At 41.2% G+C, this 18,386-nt stretch overlaps 1 protein-coding gene across 3 annotated transcripts in view; it reads right to left on the bottom strand.

The window, feature by feature from the left end:
- The window catches only part of cacna1g (calcium channel, voltage-dependent, T type, alpha 1G subunit), a 363,171-nt gene that overhangs the window by 280,160 nt on the left and 64,625 nt on the right, over positions 1-18,386 (bottom strand). For all 3 annotated transcript variants that reach the window (XM_063074200.1, XM_063074202.1, XM_063074201.1), the window contains exons 4-5: positions 13,029-13,188; positions 5,911-6,217 (exon numbers count right to left, since the gene is read on the bottom strand). In XM_063074200.1, the coding sequence (XP_062930270.1) occupies positions 5,911-6,217; positions 13,029-13,188 (467 nt within the window). The remainder of the gene's footprint in view (positions 1-5,910; positions 6,218-13,028; positions 13,189-18,386) is intronic.

Below are 18,386 nucleotides of genomic sequence, written 5' to 3'. Positions count from 1 at the left end.
AGGGGGCGTGGAGAAGTGATGAGGGCTGTAGAGGTAGTCAAGTGGGATAGGTTGCCTAAGAGCTTTGTAAAAGCATGCGGCAGTGGCTTGTGAACTCCACAGCACAATACCTGGACTACCACAGTATGCTTCACATGTCTAGTACAAAATACTTCTGTTGCATGAATTGGGTAATTCATCATTCCTGAAATAGCATATAGCCCTATTTGGGGATAGGACGGAGAGGGATTTGTGGGCGAGGTGGAATAAATGAGTCTCATCACATCTGGAAATAATTTGTTGGCACACAGTAACGCATCAGTGATTATTTCATATGATTTGTAGATTCTTGAATACAGAAGAAAGGGTACGGATAAGAAAACTATTGCCAAGAAATTTGATTGCACTTATTTTTGGTGTTGCTAAGGTACTGTTGCATTGAACTCGAGTGCCAAACAGGGTATCCTGCAAAACAAGAAGATGGCCAAATCGATATTAATGTGATTTACACCCAGAAATGTGCCAAACCAAGCTCAACAGATTTCAAATAGTCGCTGTGCAGCCTTCAGAGAAAGATGCCAGCACATTACAGACACACTCCCAATGACAGTACCCAGCTTGCACACACAACTGCTGCCATGGAACAGGCAAAGACAGAGAGGAAGCAGACATACCCCCATTTTCATTCAAAGAAACACGGAAGTCCCTTGTCAACAATATATATGTCAGGAAGAACATCCAGTGTCTGAGGCAGGGCATCACCATAAGAGCAGGACAGGAAGTGGCTGTAGTCAGCTCGTACTAAGGATCCCCACACAATGGGGCAACTTGAAAAGATGTTTAATGTTCTCAAAGAGTATGTCAGGCACACTGCTGTTTACTCCTGTTGAGTGGGGGTTGTCACAGGGAAGTATGTTTTATGTAGAGGTCTCAATTCTTTTGTGTGGTGTCACTCCTCAGGAAATACAAACATACTGTAGCAAGCTAATAAAGTAATTAGTGGGAGAGATTTGTTCCTTTATGCATAATATTCAGCACAGGTGGACAGAAAAGTAGAATGTGAGGGATTTCTAGCCAGTGCTTGGGTTCCCTTCTGCGCGTTATATTAATGATAACAGTCTCATGAGGATTACTTGGCTTGTTCTGGTGAAATACCTCTCCAGTCAAGACTGCTGATAACCTGTCTTGCTAATGCTCCCTCCACCTTTTTCAGCAGAATCAAACCCCCTTAAGTAGTCTCTTTCTTCCTCCTGTTCCTCTTACTATAGATGTTCTCTGGGCCCTGTCTAAGTCCCTTCAAGTTTTTGTTTTTTTGTAGCTCTTGCTCCGACACCAGCTGATCTTCATAAAATAATTCAGCACACATCCCATAACAAACAAGTCACCTCACCTGTTTGATGTGTACCACACTGTGCTCCAGGTAACAACACTTGCCAGGTGGGAGATCCGTGGGGAGGGACATGTGGACCAGGTGCTTCACCCTGCTTTAGTCCTGACCTCCAATGCAGTCCGTGTGGGGTTTGTATGTTTCCCTGTGACTGTGTGAGTTTAATCTCAATGCCTTGGTTTCCATAAGATCATAAGATATAGGAACAAAATTAGGCCATTTGGCCCATCAAGTCTGCTCCACCATTTCATCATGGTTGATCCATTTTCCCTTTCAGCTCCAATCTCCTGCCCTTTCCCCCATATCCCTTCATGACTAATCAAGAAACTATCAGTCTTCACCTTAAATATACCTAATGACTTCATTACTCTCCACTCTCCGCTTTCCACAGGGATTGGTCCGTCCGCAACTCCCTGGTCCACACGTCCCTCCCCACGGATCTCCCACCTGGCACTTATCCCTGTAAGCGTAAGTGCTACACCTGTCCCTACACCTTCTCTCTTGCCACTATTCAGGGCACCAAACAGTCCTTCCAGGTGAGGCAACACTTCACTTGTGAGTCTGTTGGGGTCACCTATTGCATCCGGTGCTCCCGGTGCAGCCTCCTCTACATCGGTGAAACCCGACGCAGATTGGGGGACCGCTTCGTCGAGCACCTCCACTCCGTCCGCCACAACAGACAGAATCTCCCGGTAGCCACCCACTTCAACTCTGCTTCCCATTTCCAATCAGATATGTCCATACATGGCCTCCTCTACTGCCATGATGAGGCTAAACTCAGGTTGGAGGAGCAACACCTCATATACCATCTAGGTAGTCTCCAGCCCCTTGGTATGAACATAGAATTCTCCAACTTCCGGTAATTCCCTCCCCCTCCCTTCCCCTATCCCTATGTCACTCTGCCCCATCCCCCAGCTGCCTATCACCTCCCTCATGGTTCCGCCTCCTTCTACTACCCATTGTGTTTTCCCCTATTCCTTCTTCACCTTTCCTGCCTATCACCTCCCTGCCTCCCCTCCCCCACCCTTTTTCGTTCCCCTTACTGGTTTTTCACCTGGAACCTACCAGCCTTCTCCTTCCCACCCTCCCTCCACCTTCTTTATAGGGCCTCTGCCCCTTCCCTCTACAGTCCTGACGAAGGGTTCCGGCCCGAAACATCGACTGATCTTTTCCACGGATGCTGCCCGACCTGCTGAGTTCCTCCAGCGTGTTGTGAGAGTTACCTAATGACATTGCTTCTACAGCAACAAATTCTACAGATTCACCGGTCTCTGGCTAAAGAAATTCCTCCTCATCTCTGTTTTAAGTGGATGTCCCTCTATTCTGAGTACACGTTTTCAGGTCCTAGATTCACCACCATAGGAACCATCCTCCTTATTATGGAATTTCAACATTATATAGGTTTCAAAGAGATTCCCCCCTCACTATTCTAAATTCCAGTGAGTACTGACCCAGAGCCATCAAATGCACCTCATATGATTAGCCTTTCAATTCCAGAATCATTTTCGTGAACATGCTTTGAACCTCTCCAATGTCAGTACATCCTTTCTCAGATAAGGGACCCAAAACTGCTCACAGTCCTCCAAGTGAGGCCTCACCAGTGCATTATAAAGACATGCATGTGTTCACATTGCAAAATTATTCAAAGATAGATGCACTCCACAAGATTAGCAAAGCATAAATCTTCCCTCACAGGTGGATTAATTCACCATCCAAGCTCTTTATATTAGGAATTAATTTTAAGGCATGCAATTTAGTTTTAATTAATCCAGTTTGAAAAGAGGACAATATAAATCGGATTAGTTCAGAACTAAAGCAAAGATCATGCTGGTCTGAAATAGAATTATGACAATGAGACTGGAGCGAGATCCTCCCCATCCAAGGCATGAAAATAATTCTTTTTAAGGTGACACACTCAAAAAGCTGGAGGAACTTAGCAGGTCAGGCAGCATTTATGGAAATGAATAAACAGTTAATGTTTTGGGCAGTCGATATTTTCCGGCTGAGACCCTGCTTCAGGACTCGAAAGGAAGGGGGAATGAGCCAGACTAACAAAGTGGGGTGAGAGGAAGGAGGACAGGCTAGAAGGTGATAGATGAAGCCAGGTGAGTGGGGGAGGGGTTTGAAGCAAGAAACTGGGAGGTGATAGGTAGAAAAGGAGGAGATGAGAGTGCGTCATGGGAGTAAATAATGAAGCAAGACAGGAGCTAGAATGGGCAATTGAAGAGGGGAAGGGGAAAAATTACTAGAAATTGCAGAAATCACATTCACAAGTGGAACCAGCATTAAGGTGGGACTGTACAAAAATTTTTTTTTGTCATAATTAAACTCTTCTGAAGGTGAGGCATGTCAGACTAAATGGAGCTTTTCCTTTTACCCTATTGTGATGAGTAACATGGATGTAAACATCAGAACTGATTTCATTGCTGAGCAGTTTTTGATGAACCTGGATCAGGGAATTCTGGTTTCCATTTTACAAGCACTTATTCCCTGCTTTCTTAATCCATATCCTAAGACCTCATTGATATTCATTGCACCAAATCAAGTTGCGGTGGATAACAGATAAATTGAGCGAAAAGGATCTAGTGCTTTCCTGGTGGGTATGGTGTATAAACTCTTCTCAGGCTTCCAGCTGGGTACGGGTATTAATTTTAACCGCTGCTTCATTAATAAGCTCTGCCATTTTCATCAGGGAGATGCCACGGTCTTTCCATTCCAGTGGTATGTATACTCAACCTCCATCTGTCCCTCCTGATTGGTTAGTCTTCAACTGATCAGGTTTCCGCTGTCCCACCTTGTTTAAAAAGTTATTCCAGTTCTTAGAGCAAGACATTCGTCTTTGTTAAAATTCTTATTCTCTAGACCTGCTTCAGTGGCTTTCTTCAACAGGTGGTCCCAAAAGCCACTGGCACGGCACAGTAGCTTGTGCTGTCAAAGTCAATCCTATGGTCATTGCATCCATTTCTCTGGGTAACTCAAATGGATACACCTCCTATGCTCTGATAAATGCAAGCTCTAAAATTTCCACAAGAACAGTGGTACTTCACTCAGGAATATCAGTTCAAAGTTGAGAATAATATGATTTGGATAATAAATTAGAATGCAGTAAAGCAAATGTGTTAATGCATCATTGAATCATGGCTTAATGATAGCATTCTTGCCTCTAAGTCAAGCAGCCTGAGCAATCACATTGTCAAGTTCACTGATGGCACAACAGTGGTGGGGCTCATCCCCAACAACGATGAGACAGCCTACAGAAATGAGGTGAAAGAGTTCGAGGCAAATAACTTCTTGCCTAATGTCAACAAGACAAAGGAGATGGTCGTTGACTTTAGGAGGACTCCCCCCCCCCCCTTTACATTGGTGGCACAATAGTGGAATTGCAAGTAGTTTCAAACTCCTGGGTATGCACATCATACACAACCTCCAATGGTCCCAGAACACATCCTACACAGTCAAGAAAGCTCACCAACACCTCTGCTTTCTGAGGAGGCTAAAGGGAGCTGAACTTTGCACATCAATACCTACGTAATTCTACAGATGTGCAGTAGAGAGCATCCTAACAAGCTGTATCACTGCTTGGTATGGAAACTGCACTGCAGCAGACAGGAAGCATCTACAACAGGTAGTCAAAACTGCCCAACGCATCACTGGCATCGGCCTATGTGCCATCAAGGACATGTATACAGAAAGGTGATGCAAAAGGACCGGTAACATGATGAAGAATCCCACCCACCATGCTCATGGATTGTCCCATTCACATCAGGGAAGAGGCTATATAGCATCTATGTCAGGACCATGAGACTCAAAACAGTTACTTTCTAGTAAGGCCGATCAACACCTCCACCACTATATTTTCTGTCAATCACATTATGTCGCCTAGTAACATTTTATGGACAATCAATCAATCAATTTATACAAGTTATTTATGTATTTGTATTTACTCTGTGGTTTTTATTATCATTATTATTATTATTATTATGTTCTTTATTTTTTGTGGCTTTTTTTATGTTGCATCAGATCTGGAGTAACAATTATTTCATTCTCCTTACACCTGGGTACAGGAAATGACATAAAACAATCTAGAATCTTGAAGAAATTGATTCAAAGCACATTCCACAGCTTTCAGTACAAAGGTATTATATCTGACTGGTGTAATAATAAAATATTATAATATTTCTAATAATAAATATTAAATTTGCCATGTGAGATTCAATTACACTTTTCAAAGAAGACTATAGCCTAATATTTATCTTAAAGCACCACTAAAGAAACAGATTATCTGACTATCTATTTCACTGCTGTTTTTCACGCCTCTTCTAAACAGTATTATACAACAGCAGATATGCCTTTAAATTTATTTAATTAGTTATAATACACTTTAAATGTTGAGATCAAGAAAGGCACTATGTAATTATGAGTCTTAAAAAATATGTGCTATAGGTGAACTTAATGACAGCTGCTGAAAGCTGTTACGAGTTAACAAATAGTTTCTCATAGTCTTCTTCACTATAGAAGTCTGAAAGGAGAAATACTCAAGGTACCTGGAATATTGCTATCCATGCATATCCGATGTTATCAAAATTGATAGCTCCTTTGAATGGGTTGTGATCAGCAGGCTGGCACTGGGTGTAATACTGATTCCAGTTTACACAGCTGACATTGTTTGTCATGTTACTCTGTAACAGGTTGTAACTTGTACCATCCAAGGTACAATCAATGTTGTTCACTCGTCTTTGGGGTACATTGCGGCAGTACCGCATTCCATTATCCTTCAGGAGGGAGCAAATGAAGGGATTTTCATCATCATTTTCTGTGTGATAATATTGATCCAACTCTTGGGAGGCAGGTCTGTGAACAAAAAGCAACAGAATTTAAGAATCAGTTAGGAAATTAGCCTCAGAAAATTCCACAATATCTGCTAAAACAGTGTGCTATTCAGTGGGATGACTAGTACTTTCTATTTCCCATCACCTAATGAGTTGTGGTTGAGATATTCAATTGAGGATGAGAACAGACTCATCAATCATATGTTCGTTATGTGCCGTGTTGTATGACATAGGTCTTCATGGCCTTTACATGACCAAGATTGTTCTTGGTAAATTTTTCTACAGAAATGGTTTTCTATTGTCTTCTTCTGGAGAGTGTCTTTACCGGACAGGTGACCCCAGCCATTATCAATACTCTAAAGAGATTGTCTGCCTGGTGTCATTAGTTGCACAACCAGGTCTTGTAAGAGACACCAGCTGCTCATATGACCATCCACCATTTGCTCCCGTGGCTTCATGTGGCCATGAACAGGGGGACAAGTAGGTGCTACACCTTGCCCAAGATTGACCTGCAGGCTGGTGGACAGAAAAAAAGTAGGTCCCCCTTTTTTTCCTCCCTCTTTTTTCTCTCCCTTTCCCTTTCACAATCAGTCCTTCCCTGCTCCCCTCCTCCTTTTTTCTCCCTAGGCCTCCCATCCCATGATCCTCCCCCTTCTCCAGCTTGTATCCCTTTTGCCAATCTACTTTCCAGATCTTAGCTTCATCCCTCCCCCTCCTGTCTTCTCCTATTGTTTCAGATCTGCCCCTCCCCCTCCCCCTTTCAAATCTCTTACTATGTCTTCTTTCAGTTAGTCCTAACGACGGGTCTCGGCCCAAAACGTCGACTGTACTTCTTCCTATAGATGCTGCCTGGCCTGCAGCGTTCCACCAGCATTTTGTGTGTGTTGTTGTATTCCTCATGTTATTGCATGTCTGCATGTAAGTGACTCACAGGACCCAGTAGGAATATTGTGGCTTTACAATCCTAAATTGCACCTTACTTTTCTTAGAAATTTAACTGCATTGCACATTACTCTATGACATCATGTGAACCATTTCTTGACATATATAACTTTGTGATATACAGTTCTGCACAACAAGCTGCAATGGGCCTGTTCTTTTGAAAGCACCAGATGATTTCTATTATCACCTTCCTGGACCCATGGACGTAAATGCTGTCACTTATGAGCTTTTGTATCGGAAGATAGCCAAATGGGTGAGATTCACTGTTCCAGTGGAGCTAGCATCATTGGATTGCTGAATGACAGGAAGCAAGTTCATGCCTCGGCCATTAGCTCAGGGTGTTCAGACGTCAGATTTGGGCTTACTTCTGAGTGTCCTGTGATTGGCAGCAATCCTGAAACTTAACTGGGCCAGTGATCCTCTCCGATACTTTGGGAGAAGAAACTTTGACTGTGGATGCATACTACCAGCAGTTTTGAAGCTTTATCATTCCCAAATGCACCCAGTTTATGCTGATGTAAATGATGCTGATCGTTAATGTTTAAATGGTCTGATTAGCTTGGATGGTGGGGTGGAATTATGTCTCTACCAAAGTAAGTGTAAGGCACTTCTTCCCTCCGCTGGCCTACAGGTCATCCTTGGACAAGGTGTAGCACCTGCTTAATCCCTCGATCAGGGTCACCTGAAGCCATGGGAGCAGGTAGTGGATGGTCATATGAGCAGCTGGTGAGTATCGCAAGTACTGGTTAGGCAAGCACTTATGCCAGGCAGACAGTCTCTGAAGAATATGGATGATGGCTGGGGTCACCCGGAAGACACTGCCCAAAAGAAGGCACTCTGTAGAAACATTTGCCAAGAACAATCATGGTCAAGACTACGATCGCCCATGTCATACAACATGGCACATAATGAATGAATGAATAGTCTGGTGAGCAAGTTTACAAAGAAGAAAATTGGTGCCACTGTGGTTTGTGAGGAGAGTTGAAGGATCTAGCAGGGTATAGATCAGCTAAAAAGTTGTGTGAGGAACAGATAGATGGAGTTTAACATGGGTAAGTATGAGGTGGTGATTTTGGGAGGTCAAATGCAAGAAGAACGTGTACATTGTTTGGCAGGACTCAGGAGCTTTGACGTACAAAGGAATCTTGGGATGCAGATCCCTAGCTTCCTGAAAGTGGCAATGCAAGTGGATAGGGTGGTAAAGAGAGTGTATAACTTACTTGTCTTTACCAGTCAGAGCACTGAATATAAAAGTTGTTGTCATGGTGCAGCTGTATAAAACTTTGGTTAAAGCACATCTGGAGTATTGTTTGCATTGCTGGTTGTCACACTATGAAGAGGGTGCAGAGGGGTTGCTGGAGAAGTTCACCAAGCTGTTGCCTAGATTGCAGCAAGTATAAGGAGAGGTTGGACAAATCTGTCTTGATGAAGGGCAAACATGAGGAAATCTGCAGATGCTGGAAATTCAAGCAACACACACAAAATGCTGGTGGAACGCAGCAGGCCAGACAGCATCCATAGGAAGAAGCACAGTTGATGTTTCGAGCCGAGACCCTTCGTCAGGCTGAAAGGGCCTCAGGCTGAAATGTCGACTGTTTATTGCCCTCCATAAATGCTGTCTGACTTGCTGAGTTCCTCCAGCATTTTGTGTGTGTGTGTGTTGCTCAAGATTTCTGCAGAAACTCTTACGTTTGTGTGTGTGTTGGACAAACTTGGATTGCTTTCTCTGGAGCATCAGAGGCCAAGGAGCGATCTGATAGAAGTTTATAAAATTATGAGAAGTACAGATAGTCTTTTTCACAGGGTACAAGTGTGAAGTACTAAAGAGCATAAATATAAGAAAAGAGAGGGATGGTTTAAAAGGGATGTGTAAGTTTGTTTTTAATATACAGAGAATGGTAGGTTCCTGGATTGTGTTGCCAATTGGTAGAATCAGATACAATAGTAACATTGAACAGAATTCAGACAGACACGGTCCAGGAATGACTGGATATGGATAGTTGGGATTACTTGGATTGGCATCATAGTTGGTGCAGGCTGAAAGGACTGTTCCTCTGCTGTACTGTTCTGTGAAGCAAGGTAAGCAATACTTGTTATGATTCCCATGGCATCTTGTACCAGGTTAAGAATTCTTTACACTTAACGTCTAACCTCTGGGCCTCATCATCTAACAAAGTCTTGAGCTATCTACTCTCAGTCTTTACCCACAGCCTAAAAGAAATGCTGTCCCAAATAGTCCCTAATTTTCAGTGGCAGTTCCCATTGAGGATAACAGCCATGAGAAGATATGGTGGAGCAGAGTTTGCACTTCTACCACGTACGTCCTGCATATCATCCAAGGCCTGGGATTATAAGCAGTATAAAGATAACATTTTCTGTGAGTCTACATAGAATTGGCACTGGTCTCCCACACAGAATTGTTTTAACAGAAATTTATAAATAAACATAGATCTCTAGCTATTGTGTTGTGATTTCAGTAAAACATCACTGGAGAAACCATTAGCTATGAATCTCTATTGACTTGTTTGATTTGGCACAAATGAATCTTGGTATATCGCATTTTTTTTTATTTCTGTGTACCTTAGGCTTCCTGGTATTCCTGCTTGCTCTTGTAACCATCCACAAGCTGACTGACCATCAGGCCTTAGGACTGAGGAATACATTTTAACTTGGTGAAGGATGTTGAACTTACTACAATATATGCTCTTTTTGGCTGCAAGATTTTCTGGAAAATGAAGCTTAGGGGTGAGTGTTCCATCTGAACTATAGCTTCTGGCTAGAATGCAGTTAGTCAATCTGGGACATCTGTGAAAGATTCTGAAGAAACAACTTTGAGGTTCAGGACTGAGAGTGTTACCAATGAGGCACAGCTGAGCAGATAACAAAGTGGGCATTTTTAAAACTTTTCCCCACTAAAGGTAATATCTTCACTCCCACTACAAGCTAATAGCTTCAGTTTCACAAGGAGTGCTATATGTGAACTGCTTTACTCTATTAAGTGGGAGACTCGGATGGCATCCTCTGCTCCACGGCACGGCAAAAGAACGTTCCTCCAACTATGGGAACACACTCAAAATGCTGGAGGAACACAGTAGGCCTGGTAGCATCTGTGAAAAAGGGTAAACACTTAACCTTTTCAGGCCGAGACTCTTCATCACTCCTGATGAAGGGTCTCAGCCTGATATGTCGACTGTTTACTCTTTTCCATAGATGCTGCCTGGCCTCCTGAGTTCCTCCAGCATTTTGTGTGTGTTGCTTTGATTTCCAGCACCTGCAAATTTTCTCGTCTTTGTGTTCCAAGGTTTTTTTGGGGAGTTGAGCTGTTCTATTGTAAGTGATAAATCAAACCTATGGCTTTAAAATTTGTTTAAATGTACTGAACTTAATTTTAATTTCTAAAGCTCTGTTTTACTTCAACAGTTCCACGCCTCCAATTATCCACCTTAAAATTCTAATTACTTTCTATTTTCACCTATTCAGCAGATGTATAATCTTGATCCAGACTAGGCTGTTTACCGTACAAGATTTATTTATGAAATTGGTGGGTTCTCGTGCCTGAGGAGTTCAAAATGGATTCAGGGAACCCAAGGCATTCTCTGCTATCAGCAGGGTACCACAAAAGTTGACGCAGATCCAAAGGTATTCCTGTTGGTAGTGCTGGAAGGGGTTCTGAGGTGTCTCAGCACAAAATGGCGAAAAGAAAATGTATCTTTCATGGCCAGTGTTGGTAGGTTATAAGCACTCTCAGTTTTGAATCCAAAGGTTGTGTGCCGACTTAAAGCTACATTATCACGGGTGAAGCGCAATGCCCCCAGCTTCTCAGATGGATGTAAATTATTTTGAGATACCGTTTCAAAGATCGCCCCAGTGTCCTTACTAATATGTCTCTCTTCCCAATTCATTAAATAGACTGTGTTTTTATTGTCATAATACCATGTTTCCGCCCCCCGCCCCACTTAATAATGCACAAATTAACTGCCGGAATTCCCACGTACCTAATGAATGCATGTTAATAACTTGATTCAGTGGAAAATGCTTTTGAAGTAATTCAAGCAGGTTGCATAAATGAAAGCTTTTTAAAATTTTAACTCAGCACTACTGAGACTGAGCAAGCAGATCTGAGAGTTAATATAATAAAGAAGTCACTTAATTCACATATGGGACAGAGGTATCAATACAGATCTTGCAGAAATTCAAATATTATTGCATTGTAGAGTGAAAATCCAGCCTACTGACTCCAGGGTTGAAACCACATTTAATCTTCATGTCCACCTGCAGCCATCTTTCCACTTCTAAGTTAATCAATTAAGTTGCAACAATTTTAATGCATATATTATATTTCATAAAAAGTCAGAGGCAGCAGAAATGGGAAAATTAACTCTGCTACTGCTGTCTGAGACTGAAGTACTTCAGATAGAAGAAGAAAAAGTCCTCAACCATCAATCTTCCTTTCCAGATGTTCAAACAGTTTTCAGGATTTGTTGGCATTAGAATATACTAACTCCCTCAGTGGCATGTTATGTCAGAGACTTGGGCATTGACAATAGACCATACCGCTAAGGGAGTGCTACACAATTGAATGAAATGCTAAGGCTCATGTAACTTCTTGAAAGTCAAGTCTCACAAAATTCATAAAGGGCTACTGACAAAATTATTTATGAAAAACTTGATAGCATAGGTGCTGGGTAGATGTTTCTGCTGACTAGTACCAGCTGTAGAGAGGAATCGAAGTGTTCTAGTGCATTAATCATAAATAGCTAGGAAGCAGGGCTAACAAATAATTAAGAAGACAAGCTGCATTTTGGAGTACGTTGCAAAGGGCTGGGTTGAAAAATAGAGAGCATTTGTTTCAATTTTTCAGGGGTTTTGGCGAGATCTCAGATGTAATGCAGTTTTGATCATCTTACAAAAACTGATATAACAAGATTGGAGTCTGTATGAAGACGATCTACCGGGCTAATTCCTGGGATTAGAGACTTGTCCTACAAAGAAAGATGAAATAATTTGGGCCCACATTCTTGGCATTCAGAAGAATTAGGGGTGACTTTATTTAAACATATAATATTCCAAGAAGTCCTGACTAGACAGGCGTTGGGATGCTTTCACTTGCGGGAGAGTGTTGAAAAAGGGAATATCACTACACCTTAGGGTTCATAATTTAAAACTGCTGTATGTAGAAATTTCTACTCCAAGAGGTGAATCTCTGGCATTCTCTGCCCCAGTCAGTGGTGGAAGCTGAATCACTGAAAGTATTTAAAATGAAGGTGGGTAAATATGAAGAAATGGCACAGAAAGGAAGCAGAGTTGAAACCCAGAGCACAGCAGGCATGATCACATTAAAAGCTGGGGGAGGCTTGAAGGGCCTGGTGCCTACTTCTGCTCCCCTTTCCTTGTGTTGTTCTGTTGCACTGAAAGCATGCTGTGGGGTGAGGATGGCATTGAAGTCACTCATGTTGCAGGCTTAAAAATTCATCCGATTCGTTTTTACAGTAAAGCTATCCTGTCCCATATAACACACTGTACTAGATTCAGATTTAAGATTATTTGTATCATATTCACATTTGCATGTATTATTTTATTTATTACTCAATGTGGAACAGGCTCTTCCAACCCTTCGAGCCACGCTGCCCAGCAATTCCCTGATTTAAACTGAGCCTAATTACAGGACAATTCACAATGACCAATTAACCTATCAACTGGTAGGTCTTTGGACTATGGAAGGAAATCGGAGCAGCCGGAAGAAACCAGGGCAGTCACGAGCAGAATGTACAAACTCCTTACAGACAGCGGTGGGAAAAGTGTTGTGCTAACCACTATGCTACCATGCCATCCTGGGAATTCCTCCTTCTATTGTGCAAATAATCAATCCAACCAGATTCAGACATACTTACATTGTAAAGTTTTCTTCAAGAAAGCACCTGTTTCGTAGTAGTCCTGCCCACAGCTGGACCCCGACAATGCCAAAAATAAAGAAGACAAAGAAACAGAGGAGAAGTACGTTGCCTAACATAGGCAAAGTGTCCAGCAGCAGGGTCACCAGTATCCGCATACCTATGAGATAAGGACAGAGAACAGCTATTTCTTGTTCATATTTCCGGATCCATTGACTGCAGTGAATTAACAACATGTATCAGTTCTTCATCAGTTTATTGATGCTCAGCAAAACAAATTGTTTCATTGATTAATACATTTACATTCATTAGGTCGATCCATCGTCTGCCAACATCAGTATGCTTCAAAGAGGATTAATATACCGCTCTCCGTACAGGTAAGATATCCTCAGTTATTCATGCACATTTATCTAATTAATCTGTCTCCTATCTATTAAGCTCTGCTATCTTTTAACAGCATGCACCATTAAAATTGGTGATGAATACTTTGATCACTAGTAATTAATACAAAGAATTGATGCATTTTAATCAGCGTTGCTATCTTTGTTCGGTCCACACCACCTTCTATATTTTCTGGATATTACAGAACACATTGGGGCCCCTTCCAGGACAGCACCTCTGGTGAAGGGACTTTTCGTTTGGTCCCCACTGAATGCTCAGCTCTCACCTGTGGCTCCAAGTAGCTGTCTGCATGCGATGGTGGCCACACCCTGGTACACCGCCTTGACAAGTGGGCTAAATCAGGTGAGGGTAGCTGATGGCCTCACACCCTGGTGAGATAGGGGCATGCCTGTCCCAGTATGTGAAGTCAGCTCTGGCGGACTGTGCGGGTGAGACCTACCGTGATGTCTAACGGCCAGGAACGTGCTACTGCAATGCTCTGTGGAGAGTGAAGGGCATGACAAAGCACAGAAGATGTCATGGTCATCCACTGCAACCAAGGAAGTTCATACCACTGGGCTTGGACTTCTGAGGTCAACTGCCCTAGTGCATTGGCTCTTCCACTTTAAAAACCCTCCCGCACAGGTTTCCCGTCATCGTTGGATATGACGGATAACCACCAAAGGACACATTGATCTTTTGCTATTACTAAAATACATACAGGTTTGAAGTTTCAATGGATTGTCAAGATCAAAGTATACACAAAAGATTGTGGACATGCTTAGGACATCACAAATCAAAAGAATGGAGAGAAGCAAAGCACATTTAATGCATTTAGTACACTCCTGGGACAAATGGGCTTATCACTTGTCAAAACAATTACTTCAGGTATGTGCTTAGTTGTATCATAAACAGTATACTAATAAACTTTAAACTTATAAACTTTAACTTCATTAGTCAGCTATAAACCAGAATGATTCATATTTGTGGCAGTAGTTTTTTGATCCATATTTTCTACTCTGTTTAAGACTTTAGAGTAAATGTACCAGAGGTTTGAGAAAAATGGCATTTTACATGTGCAGAAAGAAGAAATTGGGATTGTTTTCTTTACGGGAGACAAAGTTAAGATGAGATTTAATAGTGTTAGTAATTATGAGGGTTTTGAAAACAGTAACCTACTCATTCTACAAGGAGGGAAGTCCCACAGAGAATGCAGTTTCAAGAGAACTGGCAAAAGAAGCGGAAGAAAAAAATTGGATTTTTTTTTAGCAATTAGATGTAATATTCTGTCATGCACAGCCTGCTAGAATGTTGGATGCAGATTCAATAGTAATTTTCAAGTATGATATGCTTGGTAAGTGACCAGGATTTTGATATTCTTGGCAACCTTTCTCAAAGATCCACTAAAGGCACAATAGACTGAACCACCTCATTTTCCACACATGCTTCATTAAGTCTTATATCTAGCTCAGTAACCTCTTAAAAGTGGACTACATGGCGATGAATAGACCTGGTATAACCAGCAGCATTCTGGCCTCATTATATTGTTAAATCCCCTTAATAAATATTAGGATAAATAGCTTAGGTATCGTACCAAAAGTTAATTATTTGATATGGAATTCATCCCAACAAAAGATAACGCCTTTAAGAAATGAACACAAAGTGGCAAAGAGAGAGGTGAAGAGCCTGGTGTGCGGTGATTAACTTAGCTTACCAAGTTCCTAAGCTTTATTCAGTACCAGAACTCCAGACCTTTCCAAAGAGACTGGATCCACATCTTTATTCAATGCCCATGCAGTATCAATGTGCTTTTGACATTGGTGGAGAATGAAATATCAGGTTGAAAAGAAAAATAGATTGGAAAATGTCACAGAGAGAAGGATTTATAAATATGTAACATCTGGAGAATTTGCATGAAATCATTGAAATCATTGCTCAGAAAATCTCCATATTTTGAAGACTGGAAAGAGCACTCAATACTCAAAGGGTTCACTTTGAGATATATTATGAATAATAAAATAGAGTGAGGGGTAATTTTACATTACATTGTTGGAGTATTGGCTTCAGTACATCAATCAAGTATATGCTCCCTAAAACTACATAATCACAAGATAACACCCTTTCCATCAACAGTAAGAAGTGTCAAGTCAGTGGACCAAGCAGGAGGAGAAAAATAACACTGGACAACAAAGACTTGGCTTCTTGAATACATTTGGGTGTATCTTATGGATTTTGGGCTGCTGATCATGAAAATCACCATGAAATTTCCCAGTCATGCAATATTTTTTGAAATAATCTATATTTGTTGTTTCAATTCATAATTCAAATCCGAATAACTGATGCCAAGATTAAAGAAGGCATTTTTGTTGGTCCACAAGTGAAACACGTCATCAATAACAGGCAATTCCAAGAACCTCTAGTGGGACCGGAGAAAATCGCATGGAAGGCATTCAAGGATGTTGTTGAAAATTTTTTTGGCAACTACAGAGCACCAAACTATGTGCAGCTGGTTGACAACATGCTTCAAGCATACAAAACCATGAAGTGCAACATGCCACTAAAGATTCATTTTCTGCATTCCCATTTATACTTCTTTCCTGCAAATCTTGCCATTGTCAGTGGCAAGCATGGTGAAAGGCTTCACCAGATCATTGAGGTCATGGAGGAATGGTATCGGGGCATCTGGAATTCATCAATTCTAGCTGATTATTGTTGGACACATGTGTGAAGCTTCAGACACTGAGTACAGATGAAAATCACCAACAAAACATTTTTATCTCAGTTGAACTATTTGCAAAGAATCGGTACCGTTATGCAATTAAACACATTATATTCAATAAAAGTTAATTTCTTGTTTCTCCAAATTCCTACATGATACAAGTAGTCTGAAATTATATTTGTGTTCAACTTCAAGCAGTCTATCATAAACAGCATTTTTGAGGAATGCTTTCAAAAAAAATTGTTGTCAGTATAATGTGCAAATTGACCAGCTGATGAAAAGATGCTCTGGGTGTTTGTGTTAGCAATTGTGTTCAAGAAACTCTGGGCCTCTCAATGTTTGTTTTGAACTTTTGTATTCAGAACTTTGAATACAAAACTAGAAGGTGTTATGGATGTGTACAAAATGCTGATGGGGTTGCACCTGGAGTACTGTGCACAGAGATAGTTACCCTGTTATAGGAAAGATGTAAATAAGATGGAAAGAGTGTAAAAAAGATTAATGAGGATGTTGCCTGGATTGTAGGAGAGACTGAACAGGTTAGGATTTTGATCCTTGGAGCATCAGACACTGAAGAGTAAACTCGCAGTGGTGTGTAAAATCTCAAGGAGCATATATACGGTGAATACACTCAGCCCTTTTTCCATGGAAGGGAAACTAAGAACTTGAGGACATAGGCTTAACATGACTTAAAGGGTGCGAGGGGGCAACTCTTTCATGCAGAAGGTGCTGTGAACCATCTGCCAGAGGAAATGGCTGAGGCAGGTACAACAACAATACTTAAGAGACATGTAGACAAGTACTGGAATAGGAAAAATTAGAAGGATACAGGCCAAACTCAGCAAATGGAACAAACTTGGACGGCCATCTTGATTGGTATAGACCAGTTGCACTGAAGAACCTGTTCCCTTGCTGATTCTATGACTTGAATAGCCAAGGCTTGATCCAGGAGCAGCTAAAACATTCCCTGCCTCAGCGTACTAAAAGCAACTTGCAGAATGTATGCAGAAGAGAAAAGACTTGTTTTTAGTTACTTCAGTGCATGTCAATGTTTCAGACAAAATTCCCAGTTGTTCTAAGTGGTTTGAAAAGTTACCATCAATTGTTCACTTTTCGTTTAGGTTACCATAGATTAGTTTAACTACATGTAGGAGTATTTCTGGGCTAGCATTTACATCCTAACCTCTTCCGAGCAGGATCAACATGAGCCAGTGGTTAGCTCTGCCCAGATTCAGTGCACTTTAGAACAGCTACAACTGTAGCCAATGTTCCGAACATTTCAAATCCACTTACACTGAAAAGCCATACACCAAGTAAATAGTGCCAGAGTTTCGGGTGTAAAATGTTCTAAGGAAGAATAAAGCGTGTCTATAATTGCAACAAGCTAAATATCACTGAAAATGCCTTGATCCCACATTTGTATTAGTTTCCCTCTTTCACAAATTGCCTCATTTAAACCAATTTTAAATTAGCTCACTGATAGGTATTAACGGTCAGAGACAAAATCACTCCTGACAACTCTTAATATTGATGAAAGTGATGGACGCAATTTTAATATATTTTGTCCTATCCGTATGTTTCATTTCCAGAAAAAATATATTTTTGCAATATGAATGATAGCCAGCCAGTTTGAAAATTAATTTGCCTAATTATAGCATCAATTAAACAACATAGACTTGGTTCTTATCATATATCAGATTGTCACTAAATTGGAAAAAATGATGATTTTCGGCCTTAGAAAAGCTGGCAGTAGTCCAATTTCACTGATAAAATAATCGTTATTAATGACAATGGTCAAATGACATGCTTTAATCTGACAATTTAAAGCATGGCTAATATGGGCCATTTATCTTCAGGGATGTCTGATTGGTAATAAAGTTTTAGAGTGGATGCTATTTACACAAAGTAATTGGAGAGAGTTAAGTGCCAGAGCCATTCTACAGAATAGAATTAAAGATTAAACACCTTAAACATTGTACAAATACGTAATGTCTCCTGTAAAAATATATCCCCTTCTCCCAGTTTCTTTGTCTCTGCTGTGACTGCTCTCATGATGTGGTCTTCCAATCTAGGACATCAGAGGGGTCCATGGCACTACGAACAGTTGGGAACCCCACCCCGAGCTCCGTTTATACCTTTTATCCCTAACCCGTCCCCCAAATTGTCCATTGTATGTCTCTTCTGCACACTATGCACGTGCAGTTTCTCATGCAGGATACCGGCCCAGAAGCAGCGCCTTGGTTTTCCTGTGATGTATT

This window comes from Mobula hypostoma, chromosome 22 (genome assembly GCF_963921235.1).
Source record: "Mobula hypostoma chromosome 22, sMobHyp1.1, whole genome shotgun sequence".
Classification (NCBI taxonomy): domain Eukaryota; kingdom Metazoa; phylum Chordata; class Chondrichthyes; order Myliobatiformes; family Myliobatidae; genus Mobula; species Mobula hypostoma.
The sequence above is the reverse complement of the archived record's forward strand: the minus strand, read 5'-3'. Positions and strand labels throughout refer to the sequence as shown.